General features: G+C 52.5%; 2 protein-coding genes across 5 annotated transcripts; one reads left to right on the top strand and one right to left on the bottom strand.

The window, feature by feature from the left end:
• On the top strand, window positions 1-8,834 carry PSMA7 (proteasome 20S subunit alpha 7). The gene is made up of 7 exons (XM_046678699.1): window positions 1-216; window positions 2,922-3,048; window positions 3,760-3,884; window positions 4,542-4,664; window positions 7,241-7,360; window positions 8,097-8,159; window positions 8,610-8,834. The coding sequence occupies exons 1-7, from the start codon at window positions 121-123 to the stop codon at window positions 8,700-8,702; spliced, it is 747 nt and encodes a 248-aa protein (XP_046534655.1). The 5' UTR covers window positions 1-120; the 3' UTR covers window positions 8,703-8,834.
• A 1,772-nt stretch (window positions 8,835-10,606) lies between these two features.
• LSM14B (LSM family member 14B) lies at window positions 10,607-21,713 on the bottom strand. Of its 4 annotated transcripts, XM_046678695.1 has the most exons (10): window positions 21,418-21,439; window positions 20,255-20,418; window positions 18,970-19,105; window positions 18,046-18,162; window positions 15,773-15,940; window positions 15,481-15,558; window positions 15,108-15,269; window positions 14,605-14,755; window positions 12,489-12,674; window positions 10,607-11,812 (listed from the first exon to the last, which is right to left on the bottom strand). In XM_046678695.1, the coding sequence occupies exons 1-9, from the start codon at window positions 21,422-21,424 to the stop codon at window positions 12,503-12,505; spliced, it is 1,155 nt and encodes a 384-aa protein (XP_046534651.1). In that variant the 5' UTR covers window positions 21,425-21,439; the 3' UTR covers window positions 10,607-11,812; window positions 12,489-12,502. The 4 variants fall into 4 exon arrangements, with proteins under 4 accessions (XP_046534651.1, XP_046534654.1, XP_046534652.1 ...); XM_046678698.1 differs by lacking the exons at window positions 18,046-18,162; window positions 21,418-21,439 and adding an exon at window positions 21,463-21,713; XM_046678696.1 differs by lacking the exon at window positions 15,481-15,558.
• Between the last annotated feature and the right edge of the window lie 9 nt (window positions 21,714-21,722).

Genomic DNA, 21,722 nt, shown 5'->3' with positions numbered 1-21,722 from the left:
GGCGCCGGGGACGGGCGGGCGCGCGGCGCGGGCGCAGCGGCGTCGTGAATCGCGGGCCGCGCCGGCGGTGAGTGTGCGCTTTTCCCGGTCCGGCCGCGCCGCGCCGCTCGCTCCGCCGGCATGAGCTACGACCGCGCCATCACCGTCTTCTCGCCCGACGGCCACCTCTTCCAAGTGGAGTACGCGCAGGAGGCCGTGAAGAAGGGCTCGACCGCGGTGAGCGGCCCGCCGGCCGGGCCTGCGCGCCCCCGCGGAGGCTGGCGGAAGCGGGCCTGCCGGGGGCCTGGCTGGGGCGGCCGGGGTCTCAGCTGGGGGAGGCCGGGACGCGGGGCACGGCCTGAGCGGTCGTGGGCGCGGCTGTGGACAGAGTTGGGTGTCGGGGGGCTTGGCGTGGCCCTCGCTCCCGGCGGGCTGGGCCCGGGTGCGCCTTGCCGGCGACCTTCCCCCGAGTGGCCGCGCGGACGGCTTCCTCCGGGCCGTGGGGCGGCTTTGCTTGGATTGGCCTTTCGGGGTTCGCCCCGGGGCGCCAGTTGAGCGCAGAGAGGTCGGGACGTTGGTGTTCCTAGAGGAGACAGGGAGCGGGTTCGTTTGGGAACGGGTGTTGGCGCCTGCTTGCGCTCGTCACACGGGTTTTCGCGCAGGGCGAGCGTGGGCTCTGTTTGCTGGTGATTCGTGCCGGGTGCTTTGAAGACCAGCGAGGCCTGCGTCCGCGGTGCATCAGAGAGCCAGCTTCCTTTCTTTCAGCGTCTCTGGAGCGTGTGAGCGCCCGGGGTGACGGCCATCTTGGCGGGCCACCTTTGCCCCGGCCCCGGGAGCTCGGTGCGGCCGCGCTCAGGCGCCCGGGGCGAACGGAGGTGCGGGCGCGGCGCCGGGCGGCCCGGCTGGCTGCTCTGGCTACGAATGTTAAGCAAGCACGTGACTTAGGTGAACTGCGCCGGGACAGCTCCGGGTTAGGGGCCGTCCCCCACCAGGGAGAGCGGCTGTCCTCGAGGTCAGGTGGGCTTCGAGAACAAAGCGGGGCAGGTTCTCGGTGTCGGCCTGCCGCTCCCAGGGCGGGAGGCTGCTGACGGGCTCCCTCCTGGGCCTCGCTGCTCTGAGCGCTCCACTGCGTGGGCAGTGCGCCGTCCCATCGTCCCCTTGCCTGGGCGCCTGTACCTCTCAGTTCGACCACCGGTTGAAATTTAAATTCATGGTGTCTTTGAGACACTGTCAGTTTGCTTGTTGGTCACACTGTACGATAGTTTTAATTTTTATCTTCTGGTATTTCAGAGGTATGACAGGCAGAGAGAAGGCACACAGGATTCTGTGAATTTTGAACTGTTTCTCATTTTCTTGATCTGTTTTGAAACGAACGCCCCAAATCCATCGTGTGCCCTAACTCAGCTTAAAGAGACTGGAAGGGTCCTTGGCCCCCCTCCTCCCACCCGCAGGACTACCGTGGGCCAGCCCGGGTGGCTGGCTTTGCCTTGCACCCCTGGGCCTGGCTGCCTTTCCCTCGGGGAATTTTGAAGATGACGTATGACAGCATATGAGAAAGCTCCTTGAAATCTGAAACACTGCAGACCAGCGCTTCTTAACCCCGGGTGATTGTGCACCCCAGGGGGCAGTTGGCAACGTGTGGAGACATGTTTCCTTGTCCAGGATGGGGGAGAGGCACTACTGGCAGCTGGGGCTGGAGGCCGGGGTGACGTTAAAACGCCTTACAGTGCTTGGCACAGCCCTCTTTGACTCTAATCAAAGAATTCGCAGGCCCGAGTGGCCACCGTGCTGAGGCTGAGAAACTGCTGTAGACAAAGAGGGGATGTTGGTTTTCCAAATGATTGTCCCATTTGTCTGCTCCCGCCGTGATTGTGGAGTTCACTGGCCATTAGTGATTTTTCCCTGTTTCTAATACATCCCTCGGCCCTCTACGGTGTCAGCCATAAACAGAGAGCAGTTCACACTTGTAATACTTGACACAGTTGTTCACCTGGTGGCAAATCAGGCCTTCTCCACAGCTGTGCACACTGGTGTGCAATAGTGCAGGAGAAAGCGGGGCAGGGTGTAGTGTAATTTCACCACTACAGAAACGCTGCTTGAATGTTGGGCTCTCAGGCTTAAAGGCGCCATCCATTGGACTCTTGGATTTACTGGGTTGGATTGATAAATATACATATACACGTTTACTATATGGTAGTTAATTTTTAGTTGTATTATAATTGGAACTACCTATCAGTATTTTAAGCCACATGACTAGGCACCTAGGTCACGATACCTGAGCTAGCTCTGCTGTCAATACCCATGGTTTGCAGGGTGTGGTGCCCACAGCAGTGATCTGAGGAGTGGGGGGAGGGATGTGTGGGGGCTGCTATCCCTAGGGTATTCATGTCTGCTCTTAGTGCTCTGTGACTGGTGACAAACTCTCATGTCACTTTTTGGGGGGGGGGGGTGAGAAAGATTGGCCCTGAGGAAGATTGTTGCTGAGCTAACATCTATACCAGTCTTCCTCTGTTTTATATGTGAGATGTGGCCACAGCATGGCTTGATGAGCAGTACGTAGGTCCACACCCTGGATCTGAACCCATGAACCCTCTGCGGCCGAAGCGGAGGGTGTGAAATTAACCACTACACCACTGTGCTGGCCCCTAATGCCACTTTTTTTTTTTTTTTTGAGGAATATTAGGCCTGAGCTAACATCTGCTGCCAGTCCTCCTCTTTTTGCTGAGGAAGACTGGCCCTGAGCTAACATCCATGCTCATCTTTCTCTACTTTATATGTGGGACGCCTGCCACAGCATTGCTTGCCAAGCGGTACCATGTCAGCACCTGGGGTCCGAACCAGTGAACCCCGGGCCGCTGAAGCGGAATGTATGCACTTAACCGCTGCGCCACCAGGCCGGCCCCTAATGTCACTTTTTTAAGTGCTGTTGATTTTTATTGAAGGTTGGCGTTCGAGGAAAAGACATTGTTGTTCTTGGTGTGGAGAAGAAGTCAGTGGCCAAACTGCAGGATGAAAGAACCGTGCGGAAGATCTGTGCTCTGGATGACAATGTGTGCATGGCATTCGCAGGTAAGCCTGGGGCCGGTGCTGTTCCTCCGTGGCTCGGCAAAGACCTGAGCTTTGGAGGTTAGCCTAATGGGTGGGTTATTGAGAGACATGTGAACTGGGTGAGCTGAAATCATTTAAAAGAAGAGATTGGGGCCTTTAAGAAAAGGTTTGGCTATGGTTTGGTGGGGAGGGTCTCTCCTCCCCAGGTGGCTCCCCATGTGCTATCATTAGCACAGGGGCTAAATGAATAGACACCCCCAGGTTGAGGGGGCTGTGTTGTTGCCTCCACTGCGGCTGCCAGCCCGACGCTGGCTGTAGTCAGTCCAGAGAAGGGTACGGCTCTCAGCAGCTAACTGTGCCCAGGGTGTGGAGGGAGCTGGACAGCGCCTGCTGTCAGGGCGTGCAGTGTGTTTTCAGCACTTGCGTGGTTTACCTGTTACCTCCCTCGGTAGGTCCAGTTCAGGAAGATCCCAGTTCACCTAAACTGGAGATTCACTTGCGTTGTCAAAGGATTAGTGTGTTTAAATACGGTCCAACACACGCCGTTCCTTGTACACCCAACTTTCTCTGAGAAGCTCACAGAAGCTGATCGTTCCCCCGTTGTCACTCAGAATGACCTCAGTGCTGGGTTTCACAGGACTGGTTTTGGAATCTTTGCCAAAGGTTACTGCTGTCTGTGATTAGACTGGATGAGGTGTGGCTCAGGTGGGATCCTCTTTGCCATTGTTGCAGGCCTCACTGCCGACGCGAGGATAGTCATCAACAGGGCCCGGGTGGAGTGCCAGAGCCACCGGCTGACTGTGGAGGACCCAGTCACTGTGGAGTACATCACCCGCTACATTGCCAGTCTGAAGCAGGTGGGTGCCCACCTGCCCGTGACCACCTCTTGCTAGGAGCAGTCACTGCTTTGTCACGGAAGGTGTCCTACTATGGTACTGCGCGTGGATGTTAGCCTGCGTCACTAGGGGACTCAGAAAACTGCACCTGTTCCGTGCACAGTCCCATCTTTACTTGGACGTGTATAATTTACTATAGCTTGTCCATTTTGGCGGCATTGTTCTGTTCTCATTTGGTGACATGGCGCAGTCCAAATTCCTGTTTCTAGAGGGCAATGATAGAGTTTTTATCTTGCCACCACCAAGCAGTTGAAAGGGGGCTGAACCCTGTCCCCCAGTGAGATGCTAGTTGTCTTTAAACCCAACTGTAGCCAGAATGTGTATATGTCATCAAAATAATTCCACATAGCCTCACTTGGGCTCCATGGTGCAATTCTGGTCATAGGAGTGTCTTTTTCCAAGAATGAAAATACAGAAAAGAAAGGAGGAATGCTGAAAACTATTGGCTGATTTCATTTATCATTTGAATTGAAAATAACTGCGAGTGGTCTTAGTAGTTTCTTTTCATCCATCCACTCAAAGCAGAGCTCAGAATGTCACATGGATGTAACTTAGTGTGGGTTCTGTGGGGCCTTTGGGGCTACAAAGACAGTGTTAACGTGTTTCTTTTTCCGCCAGCGCTACACGCAGAGCAATGGGCGCAGGCCGTTTGGCATCTCCGCCCTCATTGTGGGTTTTGACTTTGATGGCACCCCCAGACTCTATCAGACTGATCCCTCGGGCACATACCATGCTTGGAAGGTGAGTCTGACAAAACAGAGGGGCTTGGGGCTTTAGAGGCCACTGGGAGGAACTGGGGCCTAGTCTTATAGATGCATGTGCACACACACACCACCTGTTTCTTCCACAACGCTCCTGCTGACAGGGACACAAAGAAGTCATTAAACATTGCTGTTTGGGAGAAAGTCAAAGGACAGTGAGGTGTAAGAATACACGGCCTACATATACGACAAACCCATAGCCAACATCATACTCAATGGGCAAAAACTGAACCCCATCCCCCTGAAAACAGGAACGAGACAAGGATGCCCTCTATCACCACTCTTATTTAACATAGTACTGGAGGTCCTGGCCAGAGCAATCAGGCAAGAAAAAGGAATAAAAGGAATCCAAATAGGGAGGGAAGAAGTGAAACTCTCGCTGTTTGCAGACGACATGATCTTATATATAGAAAACCCCAAAGAATCCATTGGAAAACTGTTAGAAGTAATCAACAACTACAGCAAAGTTGCAGGGTATAAAATCAATTTGCATAAATCAGTAGCATTTCTATACTCCAGTAATGAACCAACAGAAAAAGAACTCAAGAACACAATACCATTCACAATCGCAACAAAAAGAATAAAATACCTTGGGGTAAATTTAACTAAGGAAGTGAAGGACCTATATAATGAAAATTACAAGGCCTTTCTGAGAGAATTGGATGACAACATAAGGAGATGGAAAGACATTCCATGTACATGGATTGGAAGAATAAACATAGTTAAAATGTCCGTTCTACCTAAAGCAATCTACAGATTCAACGCCATCCCAATCAGAATCCCAATGACATTCTTTACAGAATTAGAACAAAGAACCCTAAAATTCATATGGGGCAACAAAAGACCCCGAATTTCTAAAGCAATCCTGAGAAAAAAAGAACAAAACGGGAGGCATCACAATCCCCGACTTCAAAACATACTACAAAGCTACAGTAATCAAAACAGCATGGTACTGGTACAAAAACAGGTGGACAGATCAATGGAACAGAATTGAAAGCCCAGAAATAAAACCACACATCTATGGACAGCTTATCTTTGACAAAGGAGCTGAGGGCATACAATGAAGAAAAGAAAGTCTTTTCAACAAATGGTGCTGGGAAAACTGGAAAGCCACATGTAAAACAATGAAAATTGACCATTCTTTTTCACCATTCACCAGAATAAACTCAAAATGGATTAAAGACCTAAAGGTGAGACCTGAAACCATGGAAGAAAACATAGGCAGTACACTCTTTGACATCAGTATTAAAAGGATCTTTTCGGACACCGTGCCTTCTCAGAGAAGGGAAACAATAGAAAGAATAAACAAATGGGACTTCATCAGATTAAAGAGCTTCTTCAAGGCAAATGAAAACAGGATTGAAACAAAAAAACAACCCACTAACTGGGAAAAAATATTTGCAAGTCGTATATCTGACAAAGGCTTAATATCCATAATATATAAAGAACTCTCGCAACTCAACAACAAAACATCAAACAACCCAATCAAAAAATGGGCAGGAGACATGAACAGACATTTCTCCAAAGAAGATATATGGATGGCCAATAGGCACATGAAAAGATGCTCATCATCCCTGATCATCAGGGAAATGCAAATCAAAACTACACTAAGATATCACCTTACACCCGTTAGAATGACAAAAATATCTAAAACTAATAGCAACAAATGTTGGAGAGGTTATGAAGAAAAAAGAACCCTCATACACTGCTGGTGGGAATGCAAACTGGTGCAGCCACTATGGAAAACAGTATGGAGATTCCTCAAAAAATTAAAAATAGAACTACCATACGATCCAGCCATCCCACTACTGGGTATTTATCCGAAGAGCTTGAAGTCAGCAATCCCAAAAGTCCTATGCACCCCAATGTTCATTGCAGCATTATTTACAATAGCCAAGACGTGGAAGCAACCTAAGTGTCCAGCAACAGACGAATGGATAAAGAAGATGTGGTACATATATACAATGGAATACTACTCAGCTGCAAAACAGAACAAAATCATTCCATTTGCAATAACATGGATGGACCTTGAGGGAATTATGTTCAGTGAAATAAGCCAGCGAGAGAAGGATAATCTGTGTATGACTCCACTCATATGAGGAATTTAAAATTATGGACTAAGAACAGTTTAGTGGATACCAGGGGAAAGGTGGGGTGGGGGGTGGGCACAAAGGGTGAAGTGGTGCACCTACAACATGACTGACAAACATTAATGTACAACTGAAATTTCACAAGATTGTAACCTATCAATAACTCAATAAAAAAAAAAAAAGGATACACGGCCTAAAGTAAAACTACCTGTGTGTCTTTCAATAATGAAATACAAGTAGAATCCCATCCTTGGTAAGAATCACACCAACTCCAAGTAGCCCTTTGTGAAAGCAAGCCATTGAGCAGGGCTGGGGCCCAGGCCCACTTCCCTCCAGACTGCCTCTTGCCACTGCACATGGGAGAGCGGCTGGGGCAGTGGCTGGCTGGCCTACATGGGTGGCTGTCTTCTCAGGCTGGCTCTGGATCGTCATGCCCTGCACTGTGTAACACACGTTTCTGTTTCAGGCCAATGCCATAGGCCGGGGTGCCAAGTCAGTGCGTGAATTTCTGGAGAAGAATTATACTGACGAAGCCATTGAAACAGACGATCTGACCATTAAGCTGGTTATCAAGGCCCTTCTGGAAGTAAGTTTGCATTTGAAATCTGGGCAAGATGGTGAAGTCACATCTGAGTGGTGGTTCTTGGGCTCGGCAAAATGGACAGCACAGAACTGGGTGACTGATGTGTGGGCAGCAAGGAAGGAGGGAGCGAGGGCACCAACAGTAATGCTGGGATACCTGAGGGCTTGCTGTGCTGGGCACCGCTCGGCACTTTGTCAGCTCCCTTATACGACTGAGGCAGTCAAGGCACCAAGAGGCATAAGCGGCTGCCCAAGAGCAAACAGCTCACAGCCGCCACTCAGCCTGGCTGCGGCTCGAGCTGCTGCTGGAGTCAGGCAGATGGAAAGAAAACTGGGAGTAATGCTCAGGAGTGGCGAGGGCTTGGGCTTTGTCAAGACCACGGAGGTGCTTGCAGGTGAAGCCCCAGAGGCTGAGGGGGTAGTTGGGGGGCCAGGCCGGAGTCCAGAGGTTGGAGCTCAGTGGTGGGAAAGGGGAGAGTTGTGAGCACGGCTACTGTGCAAGAAGGACCAGCGATTCGGCCCAAGTCTGACTGCCAGGAGACAGGCAGGGGGTGCAGGTGTCCCAGATGACTGCACATGACGTGCAGTTAGGACAAAAGCTTTGGGTGCTGGGACTTCTCGCCCCCTCTCCTCGTGTGGCAGTGCTGGGCTCGGGTGCACACACTGTCGTGAGTGGTGCTTGGAGACCTGTTTGGTCCCGAGGTGGGAGAGGCGTCTAATGTTCTCCTCTTCCCTCCAAGGTGGTTCAGTCCGGGGGCAAAAACATCGAACTTGCTGTCATGAGGCGAGATCAACCCCTCAAGGTAATCGCCAAGTCTGTTTGCTGTCTTTACCTGTGGAGAGTTCCCCAATCAGCAGGGGCAGTACAAGCTTAGGGGCCTTCTGCTGTGGTTCAGCACTGGGAAGGAGGCTCTCCACAAATGAGCCAAAAGGAAAGCATTCCAGTGTCGTCTCCATGGCTAAAGATGGTGCTCACGCGTGCTCCCGACACACTGAAGGGCTGTCAGCAACTGCAGATTTGCTTCTGCTTTTTAATAATCGCCTATGAAAATTTAGTGATTTGATAATCTGCTTTTTAATAGGCTCTGGCTGTTGTTAACTGGATCAGGCACACGTGGCCTTGTTTACTGTAGCGGCCGCTCTGAGGTGCAGTCTGGCCAGAGTCCAAGAGCTCCCCTCCCCACATGGGGTGCTGGTGCTCTGGGCACCTTGTTTGGCTTGGGGACTAACCATAAATTCTTTTTCTTTGGTAGATTTTAAATCCTGAAGAAATTGAGAAATATGTTGCTGAAATTGAAAAAGAAAAAGAGGAAAACGAAAAGAAGAAACAAAAGAAAGCATCATGATAACGAAATCTTGCTTGTATTGATTTTTAATTCAAATCATGGATGATTTTCAAAATGACGTGTAGGCATTTCCATTCCATTATCCGTACTGTCCAAGTGTCCTACAATAAACTACCATATTTTTTAACCTTTTTTTTAAGTGTGTGCGTCTTTTAGGTGTAATTACGATAGCTCTTTAGAACTTCCCTCACTTCTGGTCTCTGGTGCTCTCCTTGGTGTGAGCCTTCCGTTCTGCTGCTCATTGCCAGGCTCTAGGACAAGAAGCCACAGACTGAGGAGGGAGTCCTCCCTTGGCGTTTGTGGAAGGACTTTCAAGTCCAAGCAGTGTGCAAAGTGTGACGGGTGCTGTGCACAGCTGCAGTGGACAGGCACTCAAAATGGGTGCATAAACTCGGGTTCTTTCCTTTAGGGGTTCTAAACAGATGGACTGACTTTCGCTCCTCAGACACCCATTCAAGTCGTCTAACATGATGTGAAGGACACAAGCACAGACAGCACTCAGTTTAAGCCCTGAACTCAGAATTTGGCAGAACAGCAGCTATATTCCTGGATTTAGTAGATTAAGACTTAAGGTAGAATACATGAAGACGTTAAGACTTGGTGGCGGCACCCCCCGCTCGTGTGTGAGCCAGAAAGAGTGCTGTTAGCTTCCAGGCCAGCCGCAGTTTAAGGCACTGTCCTAAGGTTTGTCTTTACAGAAAAGTCCTCACCACCCCCTTTCCCTGCACAGCTTTACAAAGGGTTTTGGGTCCTCGGGCTGGCTGCCCCTGCCAACTATCAGGACTCCAGGCTCTGTTCTCTGCCTGTCTGCAGCCTCTCTTGCTCTGAGCTCTTGTTTAATGGCACATAGACATTTTTCCTCTAAAAAAGGAGTAAAGAGGCCCAGATATATTTTAACCTCAGCATAAAATGTCTAATTGTAAGGATGGTTGTCAGCATAAAACTTTCAAAGCAAGGTTAGTCACAGGTGGTAGACTGACCGGACTAGATTCTCTAGCAGAAAATACGTTTGCTAAGTTACCTAACGAGTTTAGAGTCTGCCCTGGCTACCTGCACCCAGTGTGTACACTATGCAAGAGTTTTTTTTGGTCAAGGACATTAGTTGCAAAAAGATGGAAGGTTACCAGGAATTTGTTGGGGTTCTGAAACTGATGGCTGGGCCGAGCATTACAGGCTGACTGCCTGCTGCCCAGTCCTGCTCTGGGCCTGAGTGAAGGGAGAAGTGACAACAGCTGACTGGAGGGGCCTTATCCTCTGAGACTGCTTTTAAAAAGTGATGTGGAGGGGCCGGGCCCGTAGCATGGTGGTTAAGTTAGGCACACTCCACTTCGGCAGCCCTGGGTCATGGGTTTGGATCCTAGGCATGGACTTACACCACTTGTCAGCTATGCTGTGGCAGTGTCCCACATAAAAAAGGAGGAAGACTGGCACAGATGTTAGCTCAGGGCTAATCTTCCTCAGCACAAAAAAGGCACCTGGAAATCCATTACAGTGAAATGACACTTCAAGTCTGAAAGCAACCAGGTCTTGCTTTTCCACATGGTCCTAGGGTCCAGCCCCATAACAGGTTCGAAGGCACTGAGAACATGGGAGTTCTGGGGAGCTTGGAAGCTGCAGTAAGGCAGCAAAGGGGCCACTTCTAAAGCACATTTATCTGTGAACTGAGTTTTTAAAACTAGTTTGTGTCCAAAGTGTCTGGAAAGCAGGGCCACTCATCCGAGGAGGGTGGCCCACGGTACACTTAGGCCTGGCTCCCTGCCCTTTACGCAGACCAGCCAGGTCAGTCTCACTGAAGAGCACCAAACGTTCCCCAGGTCCTCCCAGCCCCCTTCAGATGGGCACGTTAGACAGGATGTGATTTGCCAGCAAAATCAACAGGACTATTTACTTTCAGAGCGGATAAGAAAGTTTTAAAGGTTTGCATGTTTATTTATAATTCCAATTTACATTACTCCAACAGAGCAGCCCCACTGCTATGTTCTAATTCTTAGCCATTAAGTCCTACAAAAATAAACCCAAGCTTTTACAGTAACTTAATCAATACAGAACTAAGACCTTTATAGCTGTTGGAAGGGGTTTAGTTACCAAGGTGCTTATGTTCAACACAATGCCCTGTAAATCAGAGGGACGCATGCTTATACTAAAGGTCTGACCTATTGACTCATGCAACCAATTTATATTCCCTACCCTCCCTCCACCCACCTGTAAAACAAAAACACAGAACTATTTACAATTGAGAGGAAATACGCTCTCGGTCAACAGACCTTGCAAAAAAGACTGGCTCATTTCCAAGTGGATGAGACACCGAACAGAACAGTGTTCGGCCAGAGTCCAACACTGACTGGCCAGGGTCTGGGGCTGGCAGGGACAGAAAAGGAATGACGGATGCCACAGGGGAGCTTGTCCTGGCCTTGGACCCCCAACCCCAATTCCTATGGAAGCCAGGCTCCAAGTGACAGCTCCTAGTTCATGTTCAGGGCCCCTTCCCCTGCCTCCAGGTGTCCCCCCACCCCGCCAGCCCCCAACCTTGACCTTGCCACTCTGGACTCCGGATGTCAGGGTTGTCTGGTTTGCTTATACAACATGATCTGTGGGACACCCCACTTTCCCTGCCCTATCCCCACCCGCCCCCACACACCACCATGCTGGCTCTGCCCAGCTCCTGAGACCCCACCTGCAACAGCGGGGGTGCCAGGCCAGCAGCACAAGGGGCCAGCTGGGTTACAGAGATATGCTGGGCTGCTGCATTTGCCAAATGAGATTTGGTTCCACTTTAAAAGTCAAAGCTGTCAAAAAAAGTCACAAAGGGAGGATCAAGCTTTCTCTCTAGAAACTTTTCTGCCAAATACCAAAACCTTAGAATTAGGCTGTGCGCAACTAAAGAGGAAAGATAGGCCAAGATACCTCAGAGAGGTTACCCATGAATACTTCCCCCAAAACAAGTGGTTCTAACTCAGACCAGGTCCAAGTTCTGTTAAGTCCAAAACATTAGTAGTAATATGGGATTTTCCAAACTCAGTAAACAGTGACCCACGTCTCCCCCAGGAAGTGCAGCTTTTCCAATGTCCTTGTAGACACAGCTTCGTTTCTGTGCTGCTTCAAGCAGGAGCCTGTGAGAAGACGACGTGACACCAAGTGAATGCAGTCAGCACGTTTTGTTTAGGCCTAAGTTCATTCCCAGCAGAGGCCAGGCTCTGTGGACTCTGCTGAAGAACAGAAGTGGCTAGACCTCTGCACCACCCCCATGTCAGGCCAGGGCTTCCCAGACTTTCCCATCACAATCCACAATGGGGACAGGGAGGCAGCTCCAGGTCCCACCCACCAGGCTAGGGGCAGGTCGGCATTGGGCACACCCATAACACTGGGCACACCATCCAGAGCCTGATGGGCACACAAGTCACCAGGGTCCTTGTTAAAAATGCAGACTGAGTCAGCGCAGAGCCGTGCCCCTGGCTTGTCACGCACGATCCCCCACTTGCTGACTGCAAGCACCCAGCCCTCCTGCACCTAGAACCTCACTGTGACAACCCTGGGGCTGGGCCCCTCCCCAGAGATTCAGGGTCAGTTGGCCTGGGTTGGGGCTGGCTCTGGTCCCGCCATCCCTAAGAGCCCCCGGTGATTCAGAGGGTCAAGGCCTCAGTTTGGCCTTGATGCCTCGAGGCGTCTCTTCCTGAAGCCAGACCCAGCCACTGCCTGACTCCTAAGTTCTTTCTGAAGAGGCTTCCTACCCAGGTGCTCCTGTCCCAGTGACCTCCCACCAAGGGATCCAGAAGCTTCCCCACTCACCTTTGGCTGCATCCTCACACCCTGCCAGTCCCAGCTCTGTGGGAAGTTGGGTTGCGACGGGTAGTACCATTGCCCCTGCCCCCTCGAAATCCACCCCGGAAACTACGGCCACGAAGAAACCTTCCTGACACCCCAAAGGTCTCCGTGTTGAGCTTCCTCTCTTCAGCCCACGTGGTCCGCCTGGAACTGAACCACAGACAAGGTGCGTGAGACTGACTGCAGCAAGCACTGACTCTCAGCTTCCTGAGCCCGGCCTCAGCCTCCTACAGCCCGGGAGGAAGGACGGAAAGAGGGACGGTTGGTTACTGTGTTACTGGAGCCATTAGAGGGGGTGACCCAGCGAGGACGCTGGGGCCTGAGACCCAGACTGCAGGTGTGCCCAGCCACATTTCCAACCAGGTGTGCTTGTCACCAGACTGGGCTGCTCAGTATACATCTCTCATGCCTTTGTCACCTATGGTGACGCACGACACTAGTGTGCCACAACAGAAGCCCTTGCTGCCCCCAGCACCTATGAAGGTTCCAAGATGTGGCCAGATCATAGATGATCCTAGACAAGTTTCTACTAGGTGAGGAGAGGACTGGGCTCTAGATGGAGCCAGGTCCCCAAGAACATGATGCCCATTTTCTGGGGGGTGGGGACATAGTACCCACACTCCACACTGCCCAGCAGCCTTCCTGCTACCCGAACATGCTGCTGACACCCACTCTTCTATCTGCAGTGGGGACCCCCGTGTCCAGCTGTGTGCCTGGCACAGCTGGCGGGTTGTTCACAGGCAGCTCAGATGCGACACACCCAGCACTGAGCTCCTGCTCTGCTGCCCCTATGGGCCCCCTCATTTAAAGAAACAAACTGCACCCTTCCGCTGTCCGGGCCAACCTGGGCGGTCGTTCTGGCTCTCCTCACACCCTGTCGCAAGTCACAAACCCTGCCAGCGCCGCCTTTAAAGCACGGTCAGAAGCCAGGCTGCCCTCCTTCACCACCACCCTCCCCCACCCACTCCAAGACAGCCAGACTACTGCAAAAGCCTCCCAAGTGGCCACACAGCTCCCCCGCTTGCCGACTCTCAGCCCCGTCAACAGAGATGCGGAGAAACGTCAAACAGTGTCACTCCTCGGCTCCGAACCTCTGACAGCTCCCCAGCGCACAGAATAAAAGCCAGTTGTCACCGTAACCTACAATACCCTGCAGGGACCCACCTTACTTTCATCACTCCGCCCTGCCTCACACAGTTGACTCTGCTCCAGTCTCACGGCAGATACACTGCCTGCCTCCGCCCCAGCACCGTCTGGGAAAGCCTCTCATCTAGCCCCTGTCACCTGAACGCCACCACGTCTAAGACCTCAGCACTCTCTTACCCTAACACCCACACCCGTCACTGGTTGCTCTTCCCCAATGCATTTTTATCTTATATATGTATGTGTCTTTTCATGATCTATCTCCCCCTGCCAGAATGTAAGCATGGAGAGTAGGGATCTGCCAGCCTTTCTGCGGTCTCCTAAATGCCCAGCTCTGTACATCTGGCCCTCCATTTGCATAATAAGCGGATCTGAGTTCCCATACATCCCTGTTAACATAGATGTCATTTACTGTCTAGCTTGTTCACATCTGAGCACCAGCTGTTGCGTGCTAAAAACAAAGCACACGACAGGGTCCCCAGCCTCAAGCAATCAGGGAAAAGAACACCGCAGTAGAATGGTCTGGCTAGGTGCCTCAGATAGCAAGGCCTGAGGCCACCAGGGTCAGCCGGGGACCAGGAAGCAGGCCGAGGTAGGTGGTGTAGAAGTGAGTGCTGACACAGTCAACCAGCTAGAGAGGGCAGTGCCAAGCCCAGCTGTAAAGAGGAAGGTGGCAGCAAAGAGCAAAGTGGGGCTGGACCTTGGTCAGACCCCTCAGGTGCCAGAGCTTCCCAGGTCGTCACCGACTGCTGGTGCCACCAGGACTGATGTATCCATTATGGCAAAAACCCAAGCAGGATCCTAAGAGACTCGGCCTGAACTTAACATGTAGGTTCGTTCCTCCAGAGAGCACGCCCCAGTCCTGGAGTGCCAAGGCGCAGTGGGTGTCTTCCTGCCAGCTCATTTAGGCCTGCGCCCAGCCCCCTGGGCCCCTGACCTGGTCTTGAGTTCAGAAGAGATGTTGTCAAAGAAGGACTTGGATTTGTCATAGTAGCAGTTGGGCCCCAGGTGGTCTTCCTCAGCAGGGGCCTCGTCACTCTGGGTCACCACTGCCGGGTCCTTCTCCTCCCCTTTCTCAGCTCTGTCATCTGCAGAGAAGTAGCACACACTGAGGTGCCAGGACAGAAAGAAAGGGCCCCTCCTCCCGGGCGCCCTCAGGCCTTGCTGGAACACTCGGGGGTGCTCTGTGCTGAGGGGAAATCTCCTCTAACTCCGACTGCTAGTCTCATCCACCCCTGGGCCATGCCGTCTGCTCCTCATTCCCCGAGCACTGTTTTCACAACAGCCCCAGACTCCTCCTCATTGTGGTAATTCCCTAGATGCCGCGGTTTCCACACTCGCCAACACCCCCACGCCCCCCATATGCTCCAGCTGTCCTTTCTTGCCTCCTTCTATGAATACTCCTTTTGGGGGAGGGCAATTTTCACAAACAACTCAGACCTTTAAAATTCAGTTTCTTCTTAAATTCTTTGTCCAGCTCCTCTCGGTTAAACTGGGCATTTGCACTCTCAAAATCAAAGTCGCCTTCAAACTTGATTGTGTTTTCCTTGGTGTTAGTCGGGCGGTTTTGCCCTCTGGAGCGATTCCTCGTGCGTCTATTCCCTGCGGAGAGGGAGGACAGCCATGGCTGGTAAGCCACCAACCAGACGTGGCTTGGGGCAGACAGACAGCAAAGAGACGACAGAGCACACTCAGGCAGCCACCGAGCCCAGCACCCCCCGAAACCCGTCACCAGGGAGAAGCAGGCGGGAGGAGCAAGCAGTGCGCACCTGCGTGGGTCCCGGCCCCAGAACTCATTGGCAACAGCTGTTACCTGATCGCCTCCTCTGAGGTCTTCTGTTCTCGTCGTTCACCTGCCCTGGAGCTTGCACAGCTGCCGGCTGAACTACATCTAAGGCGCAAAAGGGAAGAGTGAGGCAAGCGCCTGCAAAGCAGAACCCAGCGGCGGCAGCAGGGCAGCACCACCACAGGGGCATGCGGCACAGGCCAGCCCTGCAAAAGCACATGGGGTTTGGGGGTGGTTTTTATTAACGAGAGAACCCCAGGAAGCAGTGTGCCACTGTGCGCACATGGAACCAACTCCAGGGGACCGAGTGTGTAAGTACCGCTGGCCATCTTGCTGCTTGGCTGGGCCGGGCGCCCGTTGAGCTGCATCCCCGCGGTGCCCTTGCCGGGTAACAGCTTTTTGGCGTTCAAGTTATCAAGAGAACCAGTCTGGACAGCCTGCTCCACCATGGGGCTCTTGCCAACTGGGACGGACGGAAAACCAGTTCCTGAGTTGGGGAGGGGAGGAGGATTTAAACAGAGAAAAGGAGAAAGCCTTCACCCCTCCAGACACTTCTCTTCTGGTCGGCATGTGAGAGCAGGAGAGGAAGGTAACTGCCTAGAGAGGGTCCACAAACCCAGGCAAAGCCCCCCCACCCTAGGCCATCCCTTCTGTGGCTAGTCCAGGCAGGAACAAGGCCCACTCAGTTCAGGGAACCCTGAGCCCCAGGCTCCTTGACTGAGGGAACCCCAAGGAGGGAAAAACACCCCGCTACAAAGGAGCACCTCCCAGGCGGTCTAGAAATGGCTTTCCGAAAACCACACAAGCTCTAACCCCGAAGGGGCTCAATGGTCCAAGATGCTGGTGAATTCAGTCTGAGAATTTGTTTCATTCTGGTACTTGCTGGACAAGAACCATCCCAGTCAGGGATCTTCCAGAAAATGCAGTGGTGGGTCTTTGAAGTTAAATTCTAGAACACTGTCATTTTTGCTAAGGCATAATAAAACCAAAAAGGATGAAGGAATAAGAGCTAACTACAGAGAAATGACAGTCTGTACTCCTCTCAAGAGTAAAAGCTCATCATAAAGAAACGAAGGCCTCCCAGACTGCCCTTGGGAATGGGGTTCTGCTGAAGTCTGTTCCTACAATACTGCATGCCCAGCCCTGAGCAAGAAGATGAACGCTCAGAAACCGGGCCTCAGTGGAGGTCCTGGCCCACGAGATGGTCCTCCGAAGCAGGAAGAGAAAGAGGGCTGTGCCATACATATCAGTCCCTGCCCTCCCTCCCCTCTCCCACTCTCCCGGATCTGGGGTGCTGTTTAAAAAGAGCAATTGGGAGCGGGTGTGAGGTGCACGGAGGTCTGAGACAGAAAAAATGAGCCCTAACCATGGGGTAACTATTATCAGAGGGGCAGCCCAATACAAATGAAGATGGGCTATTTCACCTTTTTCACACGGTACAGAAATTGGAGAAACTACCGTGAAAAATTCCTTGTAATCAGAACAAAAGAAATACTCCCAGGGCCGACCGGAATGGCCTCGCACGCTAGTACTTGCCAGCGTCCTCTGCGCTGGGTGCTGACCTAGACCACCTTCTCTGGCCCATCACCTCATCGAGCACGCCCCTCCTGAGCAAGACAACTCCTGAGCGCCTCCTGCTCACACTGTAACTGGATGGGGCGAGAATCTTTAGCTCATCTGCTGTTTATAAACTCAGACCAGTTAAAAGAAACTATCTGGCCCTACGAGCAACTGTATGTAAATGGTCCTAAGAACGATGAACTATCTAGTGTAATTTTTAAGTAGGGAAGACACATTGCTACTTCTACAACTTGGTTGCACTGGCATCCATGGAAGATTCACAAAGCAACACATGCAATGTAACAGCCTGACAGGTGTGGCCATAACGAAAGCCCCAGGTACTATCTTGGACGGAGTCTCTGCAATGCTGAGGGCGGAGCACACAGCGCTCTACCTCACTCATGCAGGTGAATTTCCGACCTCTGGTGAAACAAGAAGAGCAGCATGGAAGGTCAAGAAATCCCACAGGTGCTGCCGCCCGACAGAGAAGTGGTGCCCCAGTATTAACAAGCCAGTCATCAGGCCCACACTGTTCACCTGGTCAACAGCTTGGGCTAGTCACCCAATTTTAAAGGGGCTTCATTTTATGAAGATACCTGACATCTCTGACTCTGAATACCCTGGATGGGTGAGGAATGTGCCACACAGATCCCAGAGCAGCAAGTGAGTTACTTAGGGGTGTTCCCCTGCAGTCTTACCCAGCAATCTAGAACACATTAATACCAGCAGAAACCCTAGGGAAATGGCTTTCTGCACAGAGACGTTTCCCACGTGTGCTTGTCTCAGTACAAGTCAAAACAGACCCCGAACCCCGGGAGAATAAACAAAGTGCTCTGTCGGTTTTCCCTAATCCCTTCTTTAAAACTGTGGGAGTTAGTAAGACTATACGCTTAACCAAAAAGCAGCAGCTTAACTGATCCACGGGTTTCGTAAATTATGTGCTACAGCTACTATCACTCTGGTCTACTGGTTTACCCCCTCGCTCTTAGGATGGCTTGCGACACAGCATGCAGTTCTCCAGACTGCTGTTACCCTTGGAAGTGAGCTGGTGTGGCTCTGAGGACATGTCAAGCTCTGAGCCAGGCTGTGGAGATGGAGAAGAGCTAGGGCTGGAAGCTGCGGCTGAGGCTGGAGGGCTTACCAACTTCTCTAAAGGAAGACAAAGGAGAAAGAGCAAAAGAGAAAAGTACACAAATGAGTAACGAGAAACTCGCATCTAGCAAGCTTGGAAAGAGCCAAGCAATCTCTTGTAGAACACTTTGCTCACACAAACCTATTCTAGAAACACAGGGAGGCAGGCTGAGAAGGGCACCACCACAGTAGGAGCAGCAACCAAGATGACATGATTTTTAGAAGTGACCCACAGCACCAGTCCAGGCTGATCACAGCCCACAGCTGGAGCATGAGCAGGGAGGCGACGCCTGCCAACTCCACAGTTTGAACACATCGCAGAGCGGCGACCAGGGCCAGTAGCCTCTCACTCTAACTCATGTAGAAGAGACTCTTATTCCAGGGTTAGTCAACCTTGGGGGAAACTTAATTTTTGAGCAAGGCATCGACAGCAGAATGGTAAAGGATATAATATGTGGGTGTTCTACTTAACTTTTATATTTACAGACTTACAAATGAGCAAAACAGTTACAACTCATCTGTAATTACACATCAGTTATTTCTTCTTTAAAGTAGAAATACCACAATTTCCACCCAGACCCAGGCTGACACTTCAAATGAATTGTGATTTGATTCATCTGTTCCAACACTCAGACCGTTGCTCTCTCGCTCCCAATCAAGTAGTTACTAAGCGTTCTAACGAGTTAAAGTTGCACTGAGTAATGTACTAAGGGTGCGCTGCAAGCTAAACATGACAAAAGCACAGTGTCCCCACCACCAGGGTCTCTGGCCCACTTCCAGGAGATCCCGGCACAGGCAGTTGACCAGGCAGAAACAGTTACTCACCTAGACCCAAGGAGGCGGCGTACTGCTGGCTAAGCAGGGAGCTGGCGGCCAGCTGGCTGTAGGGCGGCATCCCTCTGAAGGGGCTGTAAGGCACGTGTGGCTGGAAGGAGGACGCTGACCCCGAGCCCAGGGAGGACTGAGCAATGAAACACACAGGTGAGAGCGGGGCAAGGTCCCCTGTCACCCTGCCTGGAGAGCCCTGTTCACACAGGGAAGGCAGCCTGACCTTTCCGTCTGTATTCCTGGAGGCGTGTGTGGCGCTGAGGGGTAAGACTCCAGGAAAGTCTGACGGAGCTCAAAGCTGCCTTTTCCACATTTCTCTCCCAGTTCCACCTGTCCAGGTAATTCTAACGAATCTCTCTCAACTCAATTAACCCGCTAACGGCTCCCCACTGCCGCCATCAGGTAGTCTAACTAGGCTCTGTGAGAGGATGGAAATGCCATCCTCGATTTGGCCCTAATGCGCAGAAGCCTAGCTGTGTGGCTGTGGAACTATTTACAGTTCCCCAGACGCCCATCTTCTCTGTGGCCCTGTGCTCCTGAAAAGCCTCTTTGTCTCTCAAGGCCTGGCTCAGGTACTTTCTCTTCTGAATCCCAGGACCCTCCCTCCCAACCTTCCAGAAGTCTGGCCGGGGTCTTCTGTGCCCCTAGAGTCCACTGTGCATGCTCCTACCTTCCTGGGAGTGAGCTCAGTCCCAGAGCCTCCTGCAGCAGGAGCCCTAAAGGAGCCAGTGAATATTTAAATTCACAAATCAAGAAAACGTGAACCTGGGCTCCTTGGTAATCCTGGGCAATATATGCCCTGACGCAGCAGGCAGGCACGCAGCATAAGCCTTGTAAATTTAGTGGACCCCAACACTGGAATTTAACACCTGGACAGTGTTGAGAGCAAGTCCTGCCGTCCCTGCTAGCATTTTATGCCACTCACACCAGGTCAGTGGGGCTTCAGATTTACCCAAGCAGAAACTAAGGACAAATACGACTCCCCAGGCACCCCAGGTCCTGGCAAGACTAAAAGCACCCACCCCGTTCTCTCTCTCTCTCTCTCTCACTCACACTCACACACACACACGGCGAATCCCACTCTACAGCACACCCTACTGCATGCTGCAGGAGCTAAGACCTTTCACAGAATACCAACAGCCTAGACAAAAATTAAACCACTTTTCACTAGACGGCTATTCCTCGAGGTGAGCACTCTGGCCAAACAGAGGACACCAAGTTCCATTCGGAAACAGCAGCTCTTAGACACAGTGCCCACACAGCAGCGGAGCGACGCACTTACTTGAACGATAGCAGGGTCCTGAGGGAGCGTGTGCTGAGCCTTCGGAGGTTCACACACAGTAATATCTTTGATATCACTTCCCCGGAAAATGATGTACTCATAAATTTCCTCTCTCGGGGGGGCAGGCCTATCGGTGGGACGGTCTTCAGTGCCAAAGGACCTCACTTAGAAGTTGAGAAAAAGAGGCGTTAAGTTGCCATCCTCAGCCAAGTGCACTCCATCAGTCCTCGTGCGCGGCAGCTCCCAAGCCTTCCAAGACAGGCGCCCCGCAGCAAAGCACCCCGGTTCCACATCTCAGCAACTACTCCACCCCCCGATTGTCAGTGGACAATACCCAAAGACCCCAGTCGGCAAAGCTTCTAAAAGTACCAGGGCACAAAGACGACAAGGGCCAGCTTCAGAGCCAGCAGTCTCGTGAAGCTCAACCTTCTCAAGTGCGAGCACAGAAGGCCTGGCGCTCTCAGCGGCCAAGCTCTGCTCTGCAGAACCCCCCTCGCATCCGACCGGCAGATCAGAGCCCGACAGCCGCCCTACGGCTGAAACCTCACCACACATCACCCCTGGGGAGCCCGTTTTCTTAGGAAAGACGCCCATAGGTTGTGTTATCCCCACCCTCCTGCCCACAACCGGGCTGGGAGGAGCGTTACAGAAACAATGGGAGAAGAGGCCCGAACCTGGACCCACACCACCCGCTTCTGTGTCCACCCCAGAAACTGCTTGGGGCCCTAACTAACCCCGACCGGCAGGGTTCAAGGAGCCCAACCAAGCCTCTCCTTCTTAAGTCTCTGGGACAGAGCTGGGCTTAAAGCAACCTCCAGCTGATCTGAGCACAGCTGCTGCTGAGAACCAGGGACGACTCTGGGCCTCAGTTTCTCCAACTGGGATCTCACGCCAAAGAGTCAAGTGCCAAGAGAACAAGTGAACGCGAGACCTCACAACGCTGAGCCGTCTCCCCGGGCCGGGCGGTCCGTCCACCCGACAACGGGAGCACTAGGCTCTAAAAGCAGCTGCTTCCAGAATTTGGGATGCCTGTCCCGAAGGCCTGGGCCCCTGACATCGGGCGCGGGAGTGGCGCCCCCAGCCCACCGAGGCCCGGCCCGCACACAGGCGCCTGCAGACCCCGCCGCGCCGAGCACCCCCTTCCCAGAGGCGGGGAACCGCACTCGCCATCTTCCAGGAGCAGGGAGACAAAGAAACTTTGGGGCCACCTCCCGTCTCAACAAGCTCAGAAAGACGAGGCTCGTCTCGCCGTCTCCCTCGGAGTCTCCCGGAGGCTTCAAGGGGGCGCCGGCGCCGACGGGGAGCGCCTGTCCCCAAAGGGCGAGCCCACGGACGGGGCATCCGGACGGGGCAGCGGGCGCTCGGAGCGGGCCCGCCGCCGACCGAGGGGAGGGCGGGCTGCGCGGAGGCGCGGGGCGGCCCCGGCCGCCTAATGGGCTCCAGAGGGGCGCGCGGGAGGCGCGTGCGC

The sequence above is a fragment of the Equus quagga genome, chromosome 12 (assembly GCF_021613505.1).
Source record: "Equus quagga isolate Etosha38 chromosome 12, UCLA_HA_Equagga_1.0, whole genome shotgun sequence".
Lineage (NCBI taxonomy): Eukaryota > Metazoa > Chordata > Mammalia > Perissodactyla > Equidae > Equus > Equus quagga.
The sequence above is the reverse complement of the archived record's forward strand: the minus strand, read 5'-3'. Positions and strand labels throughout refer to the sequence as shown.